The sequence below is a fragment of the Oryzias latipes genome, chromosome 14, assembly GCF_002234675.1.
Source record: "Oryzias latipes chromosome 14, ASM223467v1".
In the NCBI taxonomy this organism is placed as follows: Eukaryota; Metazoa; Chordata; class Actinopteri; order Beloniformes; family Adrianichthyidae; genus Oryzias; species Oryzias latipes.
The window spans coordinates 17,866,628-17,886,591 of record NC_019872.2 but is presented as its reverse complement, the minus strand read 5'-3'; the positions used below and the strand labels follow the sequence as shown (position 1 = coordinate 17,886,591).

At 38.3% G+C, this 19,964-nt stretch overlaps 1 protein-coding gene across 3 annotated transcripts in view; it reads left to right on the top strand.

Moving 5' to 3' along the window:
• LOC101156842 (roundabout homolog 2) overlaps window positions 1–19,964 on the top strand; it is a 125,527-nt gene that overhangs the window by 81,243 nt on the left and 24,320 nt on the right. For all 3 annotated transcript variants that reach the window (XM_023962382.1, XM_023962380.1, XM_023962381.1), the window contains 6 exons: window positions 1,192–1,397; window positions 12,500–12,581; window positions 12,696–12,861; window positions 13,447–13,613; window positions 15,232–15,353; window positions 16,991–17,222. In XM_023962382.1, the coding sequence (XP_023818150.1) occupies window positions 1,192–1,397; window positions 12,500–12,581; window positions 12,696–12,861; window positions 13,447–13,613; window positions 15,232–15,353; window positions 16,991–17,222 (975 nt within the window). The remainder of the gene's footprint in view (window positions 1–1,191; window positions 1,398–12,499; window positions 12,582–12,695; window positions 12,862–13,446; window positions 13,614–15,231; window positions 15,354–16,990; window positions 17,223–19,964) is intronic.

The following is a 19,964-nucleotide window of genomic DNA, read 5'->3' as shown; positions in this document are numbered from 1 at the left end:
AACCGTGTGCAATTATCTTATATTCCTAAACCTTATATTGTGTTTGGGTCAAAATTGACCCGTTTTCACACTTGAAACTGCTCAGTTTTCACCCAAATACAATATAAGGATTAAATAGTACGTTGATGCTGCTGATTAATGCTAAAAAAAAAAAACAAGTATGAATTTCAATGTTTCATCACAACACTAACTGTTGTTGCCCTAAACAGATAGATTGCTTTATTTATAGACGTCTGTCTAAATCAGGAAAAAGATGAATGTTTATATTTCTACTCAGTACGTTAGTTTAATGACAGGATGGCAGACAGATGATTTATTCAGGATTAAATGTTATTAAAAACTGTTTTTGTAGAATGATCTAGAAATATTTTAGCTAATAAAAGGCTAAATAGCTCTTTTACGTTCCAACTACATTTCAATACTACACAGCCTTCTCAATTTAATAATGGTTGAACAATTTATCATTCATGGCTACCACTGAGGTTTTAACCGCTATATCATATGTTGCACCGGACTTTCTCTGCTTTTTTGAATCCGATGCTGTTTCGATAGCTGTGCTAAAGTAGGCGTGATTAACAATAAAGCAAGAAGAGCCTGCTGTACACACCTGATAACAGTGAGGAGCAGTGGTGAGGAAACTTGAAGTGAGCAGGAGATTTAGCCCTGAAAATGGCCGCTTGAGAGAAGAGCGGCTGGGTGATGTAACATGCTGCTCATGTTTGAAAGTGGCGTGTTGTTGTTGTCGTTGACATGCTAATTCAGAGTTTAGTTTTTGTCAGGCTTTTTTTTTTTTACTGGGATTGCTAAAAGGGAGCTGCAGCTCTGAGTCAGAGGAGGGAGGACAGGCTTGAATGTGTGAAAGGTGTTATAAAAAAGATGGTAATTAGCACTGAGGGTAGAGCATCGTTAATCCTTACCTAGTAATTAAGGCTCCAAGGTGTGATGCAGTACCACGAGTACACCGCCCTGCCGTCGAAAACGCTCACAGAACACTCACTTTCTTTCACAACAAATCCATCACAGTGATGCCTCGGATTTTCATGCAACCACTAATGCAATTATTCCACTCGCAAATTAGCACCTTGGGATAAGGTCAAAAACTTCTTTTTTTCACAAAGCTGACAATTTATGCGATAAATATGGCATTCATTTATTCAACTAATGATATTCTTTTCTTAATTATCACCTTAGCTTTGAAGGACCGCCCACCCCCTATCATTCGACAAGGTCCGTCCAACCAAACTCAGGCGCTAGGAGCTGTGTCCGTGTTCAGATGTCAAGCTTCAGGGGATCCAGAACCTACAGTTACCTGGAGAAAAAATGGAGCAAACCTGCTCGGAAAGGACCCGCGCTTCTCCGTACTGGAGCACGGAAGTCTTCAGATCCAAAATTCTCGGGTGGGTAGTTAATTGCACTCTCAGACAAGTTGAATGGTGGAAGTTGGGATGGTTTTTCCCTGAGCAAACTCAGGCCAGGAAAGAAGGAATGAAACGCAGAAGAAAAATAGCTAGCCCCACTTGTCATCTAACTAATATGCAATTGATAAGCTCCCCTATTTTGCTATTTTTTGCATTGTGTAATGCCTTAGTTATAACTGCCCTTACATGTAGAATGCAGCGTAAGGGCACCGTACCACAGCATCACCTCTATGTCAGAAGTGCTTGTAACTTCTATTTTCCTTAAAAATACTTCATGATACACTTAATTATAGCAGAAAAGGATAGGTGACTAGAAGGATGTTAGACAAAAAAACACAGCTATAGGCTAATAGTGGAATGCAGAGCTTTACTTGTACTTGTATTTGTAGTACATATACAGTACAGACCAAACTTTTGGTCTGTACTGTATATCTGCAGATTTACACTAAATATTGCAGATGCAAATTTGTTGAAAACAATCTGATCTATGGACTATGCAATTTAATGATTTTTATTCATTTTTATGTATTAAGGATGAGTTACATTTGAAATCCTCATCATTGCCGAAAAACATGGCTCTTAGCTGTGTAAGTTGGGTTGACTTTTTTTTTGGATCTGTTTGATACTGACATGCGCATTTCTTAGACCCTATCTCATTAGCACAATCCAAACATTGCTTAGAAACCCACTGTATAAATCTTAGTCCATGTTTTCTGCCCTGTAGTACATCAACATTCCACTAGGGGCAGTAGAGTAACTATTCCTGTTTTTTCAAAATGGCTGCCTCCGTGAAATCTCAAAAAACATTTTTGGCGGGAAAATGTTTTGCTAATTTTTGAAACTTTATGGTGAAAATCACTCACCTGTTGTTAATCAAGTTTTAAATAACTACTTGCTGTATTGAAAGAATGTAACATTTGTTGATAAGTAATTCTTTATAACACAGTTACACCATGTTAAAAATGTGTGGATCATATATGAGACAGAATAAATAAGGTGCTTTTTTTTGCCCCGAAACCAAATCACTCAATGTATTACAATTAATGCATTAATTGTGAAATAATCTCATTAAAATTTATATAAAAATGTTTTTCTGTGGATTTCATCAAAGGGTTTTAAAAACATCTTAATCCCCCCCCCCCAAAAAAAAAAAAAAAAAAAAAAAAAAACAGAAAGAAAAGAAAAATCTTTTGTGAATTCTTTGATATAGTGGGCTTTTTCAGGCCACAAAGTAATTCAGAAAAATGAACGCTTTAACTGATCAGTATCAATGCTGCTAATTTTAATTAAATAAAAAACGCCCTAAAAAATTGTATATATTTGGATTTTTTATCCAAAATAATCTACTGGATCATTTATATTGACAAAGGAAAAACTTTCATTTATGAGTCATGTGCCACTGTGTAAAACGTGTTCATGTGTGTTCATCCAGGGGAGTGTAGTTTTATCCCAAACTTAGACTTTGGCCTCAATAAGAATCAAAATGAAAAGAAAACTAAACATACTAACCTATGAGGGGCCGTATAAGACATTATTTATTCTGAACCATTCACATTCATACATTCTTGCTCTCACAGTCATATATACTCTCTTTCGCATACATATATTCTCTTACGCATCCATATATTCTCTCTCTCACATTCATACATTCTTGCTCTCACAGTCATATATACTCTCTTTCGCATACATATATTCTCACTTGCACATCCATATATTCTCTCTCTCGCATGCATATATATTCTCTTACGCATTCATATATTCTCACTTGCACATCCATATATTCTCTCTCTCGCATGCATATATATTACTTTACACATACATACATTCTCACTCTCATTGTCACTCTTAAAAAAGAATGTATGTATGTGAAAGACAAGTATATATGAACGTGTGAGGAAGAGTTTATATGTGTGTGTGAGAGAGGAGTATGCATGAAACGGAAGTTACTTTGCATGAAAAGGAAGGCACTTTGAATGAAAAGGAAGGCACTTTGAATGAAACGGAAGGCAGATGATTTCTCGTGCTCTGATTGGACGAGAGGCCGCCACCTCCCATTTTGAACACACTCTAAACCCTATCACTTGTACTGACTCATAACTATTAAGGTTACACAACTTAAATGTCATTTTGTAGTTGATTCAACTATAAAGTATTAAGCTCTATCAAGATTTTTTCAAATTTAACTTAACAGTGCTAAATATTTTAAAGCTTATTTGTATCTGGCACTCAAAAATTTTAAGATCCGTGAAGTAGCGTTATGACGTCATCACGTACTGGTGGGAGGGTCTTTCGTTTTCTCTACGTTAGCTCAGGTGGCCATGTTGGATTTGCCGAATGCGAGTATGCGACGTTTGAAATTGAAAGTCGAGCATTTTATTATTCTGCAAAGCGTTGCGATTTCGTCCCGCTTCAAGACGCCCCAACCTCGGGTTTTTTTTCCATCCGCCTCATCGCTGATGGTGCCGTCTTGTCTTCAGCCCTGATTTAATTTAGTAAGTATCGTTCATGGTTTATTTTGAATGAATGCTTTACAAATGCTCTTATACTACCGTAAATGTGGTTTACTGTTGTTTAAACATATGTGTGTTATGATTGTTTTAGAGATTAATGTGGAAATGTATACATGATTAGTTTGTCATAGCAGACGTATGGCGAGCCAAACCCAAAATGCATTTCTGCCCGTAAGTTACGACAGTGATGAGGTTTTTTTTTTTTCAGAGGTAGAAATGATCTGTTATGCTGCAATCACACTAAACATGATCCGCGTGTGAAATTCGCGTTGGAGGCCTCTGTCTGTGGCTAAAGTTTGCTGCTGGACATTTGTCCAAAAATGTCACTCAAAGCCTCTAACGGTTGTGTGGGAGGAGCTACCGCCAACAGTTTTAAGCCTGGTTGCTACATGGAAGCATTGGGTTTTGAATGCAGCTTTAAGCTTTTATAAATCACTGATCTCCGTTATAAAGGTTTTTGTAAAAATAAATTAATCAACGTGCTCGTGTTGTGTTCAGGTACCGAACTACAGAGTGTTCAGTGTTTCACCTCCAGGTAGACGCCAAGGCCAGCGAGGTAACTTGTCTCAGTTATTTGTCTAGAGCTATTTTAAAAAAACAAAAAATGCAATAGGTTGTGTAGTGCAATAAATGTTTTTTGATCAGAATATAATTGAAACATTTTTTAACATTGAAAAATCTCTTTTGGACTTTTTCAGATACTGAACTTCAGAAAGTTCACCAGAAAGTCACCATTTCACCAGAAAAGACCTGTCAGTGGGTGAGTTTTATACTTATTTAATACATTCATCCTGAACTATTACCATTATTAGATTTATACGGCAGCATGGAAACATTTATGCACATTTTAACTAGCCAAAGGTCTAAATAGAGCTGAAATTATTTACAATTTAACTAAACATATTTAGATTGCAGGCTGAAGGTGGCACAATGGAATGGAGGTGCAAGTTGTGTTCTGTTACTTTGGCACTATGCAGTACTACATATAATACTGCAGTACTACATAGCCAATATTCCAAAGTGTTTCCACTGCCATGTATGTGGAGACACTTTGGAATATTGTCATGTCTTTATGACAGTATATTACAATAATAAAATGATGTTGCATTAGCACCATTCCATCATTTGAAACCATGAAAACTCATCTGTCAAGATCTGAAATGGATTTATGTAGAGTAGATGCAGTCAGAGGAAATTGTGCAGTTTTTACATGTTTGTGTAACTTAAAGCTGCCCTTTTCTGAGACTAAGTCCACCAAAACAGACAGGAACTGGCCAGCTTGGTTAGGATTTATGACCTCCAGGTGAATTTCTAATGTGCATAATTCAAAAACGGATAACAAATCATTTATAAACAGCTATAAGAAGCCACGGTGTAACTTGCCTTCAAATGACTTTGGGTCTTTGACCTGAAGTGGATCATGACATAAACACTGTATTGTCCTCTTACTAGAAATAGACATCTAGAAAAGGTATCATTTTATTATTTCTTAAAGTTCCTTAAATAAATATTGGAAGTGTTTGCTCTGCATTTGCTTCAATGGTAATGGATATTTCTTTTTATTCTTTTAGGACCAGCGTGACGTGAACATGAGACGGGCACTTGTCCTCCTTGCACTTCCTGTTTATCTGCATGAAGATGCCTCCAACTTCTTCAAGACCTGTACAGTAAGTGCACACGACTCCCTGTCAATGGTTTTCACTAATCCTTTAATATTGATTGAGATTTTATTGAGTGACATAATAAATAGGGCAATTGTTTGTAGTTTGTAAACTGAGTGATATTTTTAAATGGTTTTAAAACTGAGACGGAAGATGAAAGGCGAACATCAGGGACTCCTGATTGGAAGGAGTGGAGTTTCGTTTACCTTTTCTGCTCCTGATCCATCATTATTTGAATAAAGAAAAATGAAGCTTTAGTCTTAAATTATTTTATAAATGTCCTCCTTCAGAAAAATGCTAAAGAACTTTTTAAAAACACAATTTTAATTGGAGTTGGTCCTTAAAACATCATAGCCAGTTGATTAAAAGCTAACAGAATGTTAGCATGAAAAGATTCCTATTGACAGATGGCAGGAATGTCAGTTTTGGAGATTAGTGTGATGAATATCTTTGAGGGTCTGAACTCATCTGTGTTTTTTGTTTTGTATTTTCCAGAATACCAGACCTCACAGACACTGCTGTGGGTATCTTCTCAGTTGTCGTGGTGACGCTCCGGATGCTGCCGTCAGTGGTCCCACAGATCTGGCTGACTAATCTCTTGTAACTCTTCGGGGACATCTATGCTCTGGACCTACAGCACCCCAAAAAACTTGAACTTGCCTTCATATTTATTCAGAATGCTGTCTTGAGCCTTGAGGACAGCAAACCACTGAAAGGACATTTATTGACGCTGAAGAATGTTTCGTTGAGTGAGTCTTCCAGAATGGACTATTTGTTGGTTTAAGTGTTATGTAACTAATGTGTTTTGTTGTGATCATATGCTTTTTCTGCCGTAAAATACAAAACCAACTCTTTTTGTCAATATGTTGTGTGGCACTCTTATAATGCAGTTTTATTGCACTTATTGTTTCTTCATCCTCTTGATATTTGTGCTTTTTTTTAAAGAGCAATTAAAAAAAGTGTATTAAGCAATCACTATTGTGTGGCCTTCACGTTTGTTGGTTTTTATCAATGTTAGCTTTTAAAATGTAGTGGGGCAGTATCAATATCTCTGTTTAGAATACATTTTAAGCTGAAGAATTTTAAATATTTTCAATGCTACACATTTAATGAGTTAAAGAATTTATAAAGCATTTGAGTGAATTTTACATATTTTATGAGTTGAGTAATATAAAAATATAGTTAGTTAAAGCGTTTTTTAGTTGGAAAATATTAAAAACTTTAAGTAAATAATCTCTCTTTTATAAGTTGAGGAATCTTAATATTTTTTATATGAAATAATACAAATGTAAGCCAACTGACAATATGAATTTTAATAAATGTTAACTTAAAAGTTTTAATAATATAACTTAACTGTTGCGTAATCTGTTACAAAATAATTTTTAAGTTCAGTCAACTCGCTAGGGATTACAGTGCAGACGCTAACATGAACAAGCAAGAAATCCCAAATTAACAGACTTGTGTTGTGGAAAGGTATGTTTTTCAGCTAGCAGGAATAATCAAAGTATCCGTTCTCTGTTTCAAAATGAGATTGCCACAAAACCGTATGTTATCTCATACTGGAACAGCTTTGGATGTAGAATTCAGTGGGAAAAGGTTTGGACCCTGCCACAAAAGTATTTCATCACCAATAAAATCAGAGAAATTTCTTTCAAAATTCTTCACAAATTTTATCCAGTGAAACATTTCTTTACTAAGTTTAAAAAAGATCTGGACATAAACTGTTCATTCTGTCATTCCTCACCAGAAACTGTGCCTCATCTTTTTTGGTTTTGCTCTTTCACTCAACTATTTTGGAAAGATGTGATACATTTTATAAGAACTCATCTATGTGAAGATTATAGATTATTTTACGAGCATATTATTTTTGGATATTTTACACAAGAAAGACTTAATGCAGAAAAAATATATGTAGTTAATTTACTTATAATTATGGCTAAATACTTTATACACAAGTGTAAATATGCCAACAAAAAAACCGTGTTTTATGTTTTTCAGAAAGAAATGGTTTGGTATGTGAACAGTATTAAATCTTCCACTAACAAAAAAGCTGTCAGAACAGTTGAAACATGGTCTCTCCTGAAACTTTAACAGATTCCTTTGCCTTATTATTTTTGTTTTCTTTTTGCATAACCTGTTTTACATGGTTATCATTATGTTTTTTTTTGTTCATTCTCATGGCGAACGTGAAGATTGTATTTTGCACACAGTGGAGTTTTGTGTTTGGTATTTTGTATGTGCAAGATATTGTTAATAAAGTTTATTTAAAAAAAAAAAAGAACCGGCAAGAAGTAGCCACGGGGGTCCTGCAGCCATCGGAACCTTAACAAATATTTCATCTCCACCTCACCGTTGCCTTTTTTAAGAAATGACAGCTGGTTTTCCCACATTTATATGTAGTTATGGATTGAAAACAAGAGGAATTTGTTTTAATGTAAATGCGTGTTCCAGCGTCTACAGGAAGTGTCGCCCATAATTCACGCAAAGGCTCATGGGGGCTAGGAATAAGGTGGATACGGATTTTCTGTTTCGGTGGCACTTCTATTACCATTATTGGTATTTGAGACATTCCTTTGTGTCTCTAGAGATGCAGACAGATTTGTGACCACTTGAGGTGAAGATAAAATATTTCTTAAGGTTCCGATGGCCTTCTTATTGGTTCGTGTTAGCGTCTGTTCAAAATGGGAGGTGGCGGCCTCTCGTCCAATCAGAGCACGAGAAATCATCTGCCTTCCGTTTCATTCAAAGTGCCTTCCTTTTCATTCAAAGTGCCTTCCTTTTCATGCAAAGTAACTTCCGTTTCATGCATACTCCTCTCTCACACACACATATAAACTCTTCCTCACACGTTCATATATACTTGTCTTTCACATACATACATTCTTTTTTAAGAGTGACAATGAGAGTGAGAATGTATGTATGTGTAAAGTAATATATATGCATGCGAGAGAGAGAATATATGGATGTGCAAGTGAGAATATATGAATGCGTAAGAGAATATATATGCATGCGAGAGAGAGAATATATGGATGTGCAAGTGAGAATATATGTATGCGAAAGAGAGTATATATGACTGTGAGAGCAAGAATGTATGAATGTGAGAGAGAGAATATATGGATGCGTAAGAGAATATATGTATGCGAAAGAGAGTATATATGACTGTGAGAGCAAGAATGTATGAATGTGAATGGTTCAGAATAAATAATGTCTTATACGGCCCCTCATACTAACCTCAATTTCATTTACATACATAAAACAATGTTGGTCTTATTTTAAATTCTTCTTTTGTTGTGTTCACTAGTGAAGGAAAATACTTTTTTGTTTGACAACAATCTCAGATTCTTTCTCACAAAAACGTAAATCGCTATTTTTCTTTCTTTCTTTGCCTTTTACATCCTGACAGTCCAGATTTTCTTCTTGTGTCAGATGATGTCAACTGAATATGATTCGAAGGGACAAGTACCCTCAGTTGCTTTTAAAGATTAATAGCAAGTATTGATTTTTATAAGCCGTTAAACGCTGCTTTTTAGTCTGAATCTCTGAGGCAGCAGCTACGCTGCAGGGCTTGAGGACAGCAACCAGTGAGGTGGAGTCTAACTGGGATAGTAGAATAGAAAATCTACAATATACGGTGTCCTGCCACAGTGTCAAAGTACTCTCCTGTTACTCTTATTCTTGCTGTCAGAGGCTCCTAAAACATTGCTAGTGTAAAATACATTGTCATATCTCTTATTTCCCCTGTCAGCAGTAGTGATGATAATGCTGATGGATATGGGAATGGGATGTGATCATTACTGAAGGAAATCAATTAAGAAAATGAATGTAAGCTTTTACTAGGATTTTTTTTTTCATGGGCCAGTTTTAAAGTTTCCTCTCATCCACTCAACAGATTTTCTCGTGCCAAATGCGGGCCAGTGGAGGTTAATGCATTTTTACTGTACTACTAGCTGCAAACCTCCTTCAAAAGGCCAGACTGGCGTAAGGGATTGGAGAAACCGTAGGGGATCACAGTTACAGAGGCTGTTGCTGTGTGCTCAACAGCAATAGAGAACTAGAGTTTTTGGACTATAAGTTACAGCAGCCAAAAAAAAATCATGTACAGTGTAAGTTGCACTTTTGGTAGAAATTTGTATAACAAAATAAGGGAATTAATACCAATAATTGGTTGAATATCTGCACCCCTCACTGCCATTAATGCTGATTTAGCTTCATAATAAATAGGAGGTATATTTGTTTACAATTATTCCGATAACCATAACATAAAGAACATGCTACGTTCACATCGGGCATTTGATGCGCATTCAAGGACGCGCTAAACACACATTCTGATGCTACGTACACATTCAAGGATGTGCTGAACATGGGTTTTTGAAAACACTTTTAGCATATGGTGTTCACACAGGTCTGTTGCTATCCAATACTAGCACATGTACTCAGTTACAGAAAAAAGAGGCTTAGTGCGAAATCTCGTGAATCTTGCTCCAAACCATTACTTTCACAGCTCTATTCCAATATATGATAGACTTGGTGCTGCATGCATCCGGGAGGGCACAAACTGCAATTATTCATCTCTCCTCTATGATTAATTTTCAACTGATTGACACTTCCATTTTTTGAGAAAGATGCTACCCAAACATCACGACCAATCGGAGTCCCTGATTGGTCAAAGTTCAACTAATTTAACTTTTGACTTGCGTATAATCGCCGCACGTTTTGTACGTAGAGCCTGAAAACTGACTTAAAAATGGTAGTGATTCATGAACACAAGCGTTTTGAATATGGATGCCTTAAAGGTGCATACATGTGCATTTACATTGACTTTTCATTGAAAATGGTTGCACAAACACACGCTCGCAAGCCGGTGTGAACTGTAGCATATAACACTCGTTTAGCATGTGGTGTTCACACTGAACAAGACTAGAGGGGCTTCTTGTTTTCTTTTCCAACTGTTTACTAGGGCATGTCTGCCATCTACAGTTAAAAGAGGGTTGGTGCAAAATGTCGAAGCGGTGGAAATCTTGCTTTAGACTTTTTCTTTCACAGCTCTATTCTGATATATGATAGACTTGCTATCATAGAGTTCCAGCCGGACACAAACCGCAATTATTAATTTCTTCTCTGTGATTAATTTTGAAACGATTGGAAGGAATGCCATCCATTCAACACTACCCAATCAAAGTCCCTGAGTGCTCAAAGTTCAACTGGTTTGACCTTCAACGCATGTTCAGTGGCCACACGTTTAGTTGATAGAGCCCAAAAGCAGTCATAAAAATTGCGTAATGACAGTTGATTTTTAGGGTTTTGAAAGCGGGAGGTCGAAACACGCGAAACAAATCACAAAAATCTGATGAGTGAATGAGAGGAAACTTTAAAACTGGCCAATGAAAGAAAAAAAAATGGTAAAAACTTACATTCATTTTCTTCATTGGTTTCCTCCAGTGATGATAACATCCCAGTCCCATATCCATCACACGTTCACATAGACTATTCATTGGAAATCCTAGCTTGAATGCGTGTTGCAGAAGATGGTGTGAACATAGCTTGAGACTAAGTGGTGCTGCTGTGAGTCTGAAACACTGACACACACACATACAGGGGCCTCTAGTGAAATCTCATATAAGTCGCACATTAGCACTGGGGGAGATAATACGTCGACATAACCTTAAATTTCATTTTTATGCCGATGATACTCAACTTTATGTAATTATTATGATGTAATTATTTTTGGTTCAGTTGAGGCCGGATATGGCGTGGCTCAGAAATTGGAGTCTCTGTCTAACAATGTTTTTTTCAAGCTGCAGAAATCTGGGGGTGATATTTGATACTGATTTGAATTTGGAGACGCATGTTAAATCGGTGGTCAAATCTTGTTTCTGGCAAAGACATAGGTTATACAGGATGACCCTTTTCCTATCAAAAAAATGTCTTGAGATGGAGATTCACGCTTTTATTTTTTCCCGTTTGGACTATTGTAACGCACTCTACACATGCCTTTCACAGCAGAGTGTGTATCAACTCCAGTTAGTCCAAAATGCTGCCGCCAGATTCATAACCGGAACCAGAATGAGGGACCATATCACTCCAGTTTTAGGGTCTTTGCACTGGCTCCCAGCCCATTTTAGAATAGATTTTAAGATTTTAATGATTACTTTTAAAGCACTCTGTGGGCTGGCCCCTAAATATATAGCTGATCTCCTCATTCTTTATGTACCTGGTCCCAATCTTAGATCTTGGGCAAAAGGCCTATTAACAATCCCACAATCTAGATTGAAGACCAGGGGAGACGGGGCCTTCGCTATAAGAGCCCCAACACTCTGGAACAGTCTCCCTGAATAGATCAGGCTCACTGAGTCCCTACCAGTTTTTAAATCTCTTTTAAAAACCTACCTCTATAGGTGTGCTTTTAATGATTTTACTGGTTCTTAAATTAAAACATTTGATTTGATTGATTTTATTGATTTTACTAATTTATTGATTTTATTTATTCTAACTGCTATCACCGTTTCGTGTGTGTGCTGGGTTTACTTATATATACTGGAAACTGTTTTTTAATCCTGATTTTGTCTCATATTAATTGTACAGCACTTTGTAATCTGGATTTGGAAAAGTTCTTTCAAAATAAAGTTTATTGTTATGAATTATTTTTATTAATATTATTATTATTATTATATTATTATATAAGACCCCTGGGCAAACTATGCAAAAGAAACGTGAAATTTACTCCAAAAAATAAGATACATCTTTAAGGCTGTACTACTAGTGATAAAGATCCTTACAAAACATTCATTAGGAAGTTTAAAAGGTGTGGTGTATTATTTTGTTATGGGTTCCAATCAGACGAATTAGTTAAAAGTGATCCTGTTGAACATTGAAGAACTTGAGAGATGATCTGAGCTCTTGTCTTCCTCAGCTGTCTGATGCCGGGTTGTACACCTGCGTTGCCACCAGTTCCAGTGGGGAAACTTCATGGAGTGCTTATTTGGATGTGAGAGGTCTGTTTCACTGGAAACAAATAAAATCCAATATACTTTTAGTTTATTCAACAAGTCACTGCTTGGTATTCTTTGCTTTCTATAATGTTATTTCCATCTGCCTTGCTTCCCCAGACTCCATGGACCCTATAGACTTTGTATTCCACAATTCAACCACTCTCCCTGGGCCCCCCTCTAAGCCAGAGGTCACTAATGTAACCAAGAGCAGCATTTCATTGTCATGGGAACCAGGGCCAGAGGCGGGCTCCCCTGTGTCCTCCTATGTCATCGAGGCTTTCGGGTGTGTGTGTGACCTATGTCCCAGAGCAGCGTTTAGTGACCCCAAACTTTCATGGCAATTACAGATGTGGGCGTCTCTGTGGGGAATTTAAGCACGGCAGCCAGAAACTTTTTTGATTGACCCATATAGATTAATTTTGCTTTCATTTTTATTATTTCATCAAATTTCATTTTTATTATTATTATAAAATCATTAGTAAAATCATCATAATTATATTTATAAGTATTATATTTATAATGAAACGAAATAATAAAATGAAATGATAAAAAATTAAAGATACATAGTAAAAAATAAATAAATACAATAAAAATAATATAGTAACAGCGATACATTACAATAATTATTATATATATTTAAAGTTATTATTATTAATACATAATTATCCTGTTTTTTACATTTATTTTTTTATTTATTACTTTTGAATGTTATAGTTTTATTCACGTTTTTCTTTTTATGAACCCTTTCACTAAAGCAAATGCTTTTCGATACAGACAGGAAGCATTTCAAAAGATTTCATGAGTCATTTTGATATTTCATTTCAGAATAGCTTCTGATACAGTCTTATCCGATTAATCCTCTTGTTAGCCAATCAGTGAGCAACAGCTGGCAAACCGTGGCTGACCACGTGAAGACCACCGAGTTCACAGTAACGGACCTTCGGCCCAAAACTGTATACCTGTTCATCATCAGGGCGGTCAATGCTCAAGGACTGGGTGACCCGAGCCCAATGTCTGACCCTGTCCGCACTCAAGGTAAAGACATGAGACTGGCTCCTAACCCTTTTAACACAAGAGCTTTAGCTTCAGTGTTTACATTCTTTGGATTACCATAACTCTTCAATCGTTGACACAATTCTGAAGCAGAGAAAAAGCCATCTTGCACTGATACAGTAGGAAAGTGGTAACAAAATCAATATCATTGCAGCAGATTTTGTCTTGGAGAAAAGCAGCTTTGCATGTTCGTAAAGTGTTGCATTTTGCCACAAATCCAGTATTGTTTTCTCAACACAGGAATCCGCAGATTCACATGGATCGCGTAAGACGGCGGTCACATCTCTCAAAATGCCACAGCGGGGAATTAACTGCAAGTTTTTTAGCAAATTCAGCATGTGACTGCACAACAGTATGCAGTCGCATTTTTACACTCCATGTGGTGACCACAAAGGTTTTTTTAAAAACGCAAATTTTACAAACTGGACGTTTTTTTTGACATCAGTCAGTGGCTGCCCGAGCACATTTCAAGGTTGCACTGTGACGGGGGTGTGGCAGGAAGGCAGCTGCATCATAACTAACTGATAGGAGGGTATCCAAGGTCCCCCAAAATGGTCTGAGGATCGACCCTACCAACCCGTCAGATTGTTGGAAATCCTACAGCGCAGGCATTTTACAAGAGCTATTGACATTGGCCAGAGGCCCGGTGAGGACCGGACGTCACCGTGGGTCCTGCATATTAAAGAGGAGACGGTATTGATGCTGCAAAAAACTCATCATGGCGTTGATAGCACCACAGTGACTCTGAGACTTCTGTATTAATGAATTGGAGTTGATGCTGAGAAGACTACAAAGAAGATAGAACATTGTCCTTGCTGGACTGTTCATAGAAGAAGAGCAACACGCACAAGAAGGGCTAATTATAATGAAAAAAATATAATGTGTGCCACTTTTTATATACCCCCGGACTTCCAGGCGGCTGGTGGACTGTGGCACTTGAAATGAATGACCGCTGTCACCGGGGACATTTACACATCATCCAGTCAGAGCTGCTGTCGGCTGGCGATCCAGCTGCCACTGCCCTGTGGCCGTCCAGCTTTCAGCTAATTTCATAATAGCGTCATCCCTGCCTGACTGACTGCCATTCATGTCCATGCTGAGGATTTTCAAAAAAAAAACGTCGGCATGAAATCTTGAAGATGGGGCGGCCGTGGTGCAGCAGTAGGGCGGTCGACCCATGATCGTAATATTGCAGGTTCGATTCCCGCCTTGCACGCCCATGAGTGGAAGTGTCCTTGGGCAAGACACTGAACCCCACCTTGCCTCTGGTGGGAGGTTGGCGCCAGTGTCCGGCAGCGGAACCGCCACCAGTGTGTGAATGTGCGTGTGTGACTGGGTGAATGGGTCTGTGTCTGTAAAGCGCTTTGGGACTTGTAGGTGGAAAAGCGCTACATAAGTATACGCCATTTACCATTTACCAAGATTCTGCTGATGCCTCCCTATCAGTTACATTTGCGGCCGTAACATAAACGGTCGAAGATTTATGGTATGTCAAAATGTTATTTAGGTGTCGCCAGCGCCAGTGTTATAGGGTTGATTGATAAGTCGTTAAACGCCATTACCGACTGGATTAACGTGACGTTTTCTTTCTCTTCCTCAGACATTAGTCCCACAGGTCAGGGAGTGGACCATCGTCGCGTGCAGAAGGAGTTGGGGGATGTTGTTGTCACCATGCATAATCCTGTAGTTCTCAGCTCCACTTCAGTGCAAGTCACATGGGCTGTGAGTACTTACTGCATTAAAAAAGAAATAAAAGGGATATTACTGTGCTTAGTAGTAATCCTGCTGAAACAAATACTTTCAGAGAATAGCCTAAGCTTGATCAGAAACCTTCTTGTTGGCTTTTTCCCTGTGTGGATTGCCCGGCGTACATTTGGAAGGAATATTGTGTTCATGAACTGAACAGGTGCTTTTGTACCATTTTAGGCTGCTTTGACTTCATGAAAGAATCCAAACGGATGCTTCTGCTGTGGACAAATAGCTCACCATTAAGTGTTGCATCTGTCATTTCGGGGAGCAGAATGCAGACAGCTTTTGTCAGGAGTCTGTTGGCAAAGGTGTCTTTAGCGCTGGCTGCTGCAGACACAATGCGCCTGCTGTTTCGGCGCCATGATGCAGCTCCTGGACAGACATGATGGGGGAGGAAATTGTGTTTGTGGCCAGTCTTAGTGTGCCCACAGACCCCGTTTGATCTGCGTCCATTTAGAGTGAGAGAATTCCCAGCAAAAGTTTCGCTGTTAAAGTGGGTTAAGTTGGCATGACTTTCAAAAAGGCGTTCTTGCCATGAGTCCATCCTGAGAGAACAGTTCCACAAATGTTACTAATCCCACTTTGAGGGTTTGTATATCAATTAACTTTGATTATTTCTAAGGGAATTGGCACAGTGAGTGGCCTAGTTTCCTTCATGTTTGTCTCTGACCTAATCGGGCTTCAGCTTCCAATAACAACAGGGGAAAAAAATGCTTTAATGAAAAATCTGATTTTTGGGGACAGAAATTTACATTTATTCACCTACATTCTAAAAAATAACAAATGTATCAAAAAAGGGAAAACAATTCTATTTGTAATTTCAGATTTTGTCCCTTTGCAGAGAACAAATGTTCTGGAAAAACAGGCCTCTAGAGTCAAAAATTCTAAAATTTGGAAAATGTTCTTAAATAAGCAAAAAGGAAAGTCTGCCAAAGGGGTAAGAAAAATGGTTTGATAAGAACTAAAAAAAAAAAAAGTTGGTCACCAAAAGAACATTTAGAATAACAAAACTATTAATAGAACGGAAAATTGAATTTGAATTCAATTGAATTCAAAAAATTCTGCTAAGAACATGTTTGTTTGTATTGGGTAAATAAAATCGCTTTTCTTGAAATAGAAAATTAAGGGCATTTGTTTTTTGAGAGGTTTTTTTATTAGAGTCTCAATAAACAAACAAACAAACAAAAACAATGTAGGCATCGTTACTTCATCCATTCCCCCTGATGCAAAAATGCCAAAATATCTGAAGCATTCATCCTGATGTGACCAGTCTTGACATCTCGAGACGTCAGTAAAACATAATTTGACCGATTCTAGATATCAGATCATTAACTTTTTATACATTGAAAGCTGTTTCTGCTTGGGCTCAGATTAACAAACCAATTGTTTGGGCAAAATCTGCCCAAAACTTAAAAAGTATTTATCAAAAGTACAATAGGACATAAAGTGAAGCATTGCTTGGACCGTTTCTCTGGTGCTAGTTAATATGAATGACTTGCTGAGCAGATATCGGCCCCCCCACACAGAGTTTAGCCAACAATTTAGCCTAAAAAAAGCATAGGACACCTCCCACAATCCTCCACTCCTTTTTGTGTCTCCTTCCTTCACAGGTGGAGAATCCATCTCAGTTTATTCAAGGCTACCGCGTGCTTTACCGACAAACATCCGGGCTGCCCTCCCCGGGGCCTTGGCAGATCCAAGACCTAAGGGTAGCCTCTGAGAGGGACATAACTCTCTCTGATCTAAAGAAAGGCATCGTCTATGAGATTAAAGTGCGACCATACTTCAACGAGTTCCAGGGTGCAGACAGTGAATCTATGACAACACGCACCATGGAAGAAGGTAAGTGACATATAATTCATATGTCTTGGAAAAATTAATTTTTTCCCCGACTTAATGATGAAAAAAAACCTGAAATATCGTTGTTAATGCATGAGGTTCTTGCATTATGTCTCTCTCGACTTTTATATTTAGTTGCTACCAGTAATGGCTCCTTGGGTAGACAGTAATGGATAATGGCATTTGAAGTGCACCCACCCACTCACGCTTGCTGCTGCACAACCGTATTATTTTGTGTGTGAAAACTAGTCTCTGACACATTGCAGTGAGGGTTCTGTGACAGCCTGAGACCTCTGAGGGACAGTGGGCAGAGGGAGAGGGGAGGGACTGACTCATGCACTTCTCTCAGTCTGCTCTTGTCTGGATCTTATTGCAGTTTTGGGGTCTTTAACCAAGTATCTATTGTAAACCTGCCGCCATACACTCCCAGCCAAATGAGCACACTTAAGCTATGGTCAAACCTCCCTCGGCCACAGGCATTCAAGGGACCAGTTCCAATGAAAAGTCTATGTAAACACTTGGAAATGTGGTCTTTTGAGTTCATGCATAGCTTTGCAAGTTTCTATGACTGTTTTTGTACACTACGTGTTGCACCATTCAACCAAATCGTTGTCGTTCACCTTTCAGCATATCCCTTTAGGAGCAAATCAGGTTTCACTGAGTCACACAGGTGGTTTTGGTAGAGATTTTTTACACCTGATGCTCTTCCTAACTCCACCTCCGGGCTGGGGACTGGTACAGGGAGACCCAGACTTTGGCCCTCTTGTGGCTACATGGTTAGGCAGTAGTGCCAAGGGTCCCACACTGGATGAAGCTCATCACGCCCCCTGGGACTCAAAACCTGATTTCCCATGTGCCAATCCAGCACTTAACCAACTTAGCCGCTTGCGAGCTAAACCAGATCAAACGTTGATAATTGTAGTCCGTGGCCCACCTGAAAAATATTATTTAATTATTTAGCCATTTAGAGTCTTTGGAATGGATTTGAACTCACAAGTTTTGGGGTCTCTAATGAGTGAACTCTCCACCACAAGGCCATTGACACCAAGTCTTTAAGTACTGAAAGAGAGCTGTAAAGGAAAAACCTGGAGCAAGATTTGCACCGCTTCGACATTTCACATCAGCTGTAGGGGGCGGCCATGCGCCAGTAAAGAGTAAAAGAAGAAGCCCCTTCCTTGGTGGTCCAGTGCAAACACAATGGGCTAAACGTACGTTTAGGAACTTCTGTTCAGCGCGTTCAAGAGCGCAATGATGAATTTAACGGAGTTAATGATTTCAAGTGATATAAAGAATTTAGTCGATTTGTAGGCATATGCTTTATGCTATGGTTCTTGAATGCGACTCACATGCTCGGTGTGTCCGCTGCATTAAAGTTTTTGATGGACAGCTGTCCTCGCTTAATGCAGGTTCTTTAAAGCACATCGATCGCCAGGTGTGTGCATAGCTTTCCACCAATGTTCAACGTTTGTAACACAAAACATGCTTCGCCCACCATTTACCTAAAGCCAGAACCTCTGAAATATAAAATATCTAGGCTTCCTGGGTCCAAGCAGGGGACCGACCAGGTGTGAAAATGATCGATGGATCTGCACAGCCGTTAAAGTAAAGAGAAAGAGTCAGAGGGGAAAGCCTTGGGTTTACTCGTCAATACGTCCGTACCCTCACCCACAGCCGTGAGCTGTGGACTGTAAGTGAACGATCACCAATACAGGCAAGGATAATGAGTTTTCTTTTGAGCGTGGCTGAGGTCTACCCTAAAGTCCGGGTTCACAGCTCAGTCTCTGCTCTAATTCAATGAGAGAAGCCAAATTAGGATTTTTTTGGGGGGCAAAAATGCCTGTCAAAAGTCATCCAAGTGAGACATTTTGAGCATTGTGCACACGATCCTGTAAAAATACTAATGAACTTTTTTAACATAACATCCTTTTTCCGTTTAATGAAATTTTCCTACAGAATTCCTCATCTTAGCTTCCCACTGAAACTTCACCGAAAGTTTCCTAAAAAAAATATGATTGGAAGAACCTCCTCCTCGTTGCATCCCTTAGAGACTATTGATATTGCAGCCATTACTCATCCTCAGGTGCCATTTTTTCCAATAACTCATACAGGCAGCCTCCAAAGGTGTCATCCATTTAGGAGTGTTTCCAAAGTCATATTTATTGCTGCAGGTGTTCAAAACAGAAAAAGAAAGCTGTTGGAATTGCCGGGTTAAAGATAAATAAGAAAAAACAGGTTGAATGAAGGAAAAGATGCTCGTCTTAAACTATTCCTTTGGGAGGTCATCTTGCAGCCTGTTTGGCTAAATTTTTTTTATCTATTTTTTTTTTATCTTTGTAGATGTATCTTCATTCTGTGTTTTGGGATTTATTTGGTAAAAACAATGTTCACAAACGTCTCTTTTTTTCTATTACAACACAGAAAATGTGTTGTTTCTGTCTATGCCTGGGTCCTTTTTTTGTGTCTTTATTTAGTTTGAGAATATTTCTTTTGAACAAGGAAAGTTTTAATCTTACACTTTATTAGTTTCTACTGTACAAGTAAAATGATTTAAAGAGCTTATGTCAAACAAAATCTACTTTTAGAGCTTTTATTCCACACAAGAAGAAACCCCAAAGCTGTATTTTGATCCTTTCATGGATTTCTGAACATTCCCCTAAAACCCTGCTTTCTGAGCACCAGCCCCTCCCAATCCAGGAAAACGAGCGGGTTCTCACATTGTGACATCAGAAAGGTGAGAACCGCCCC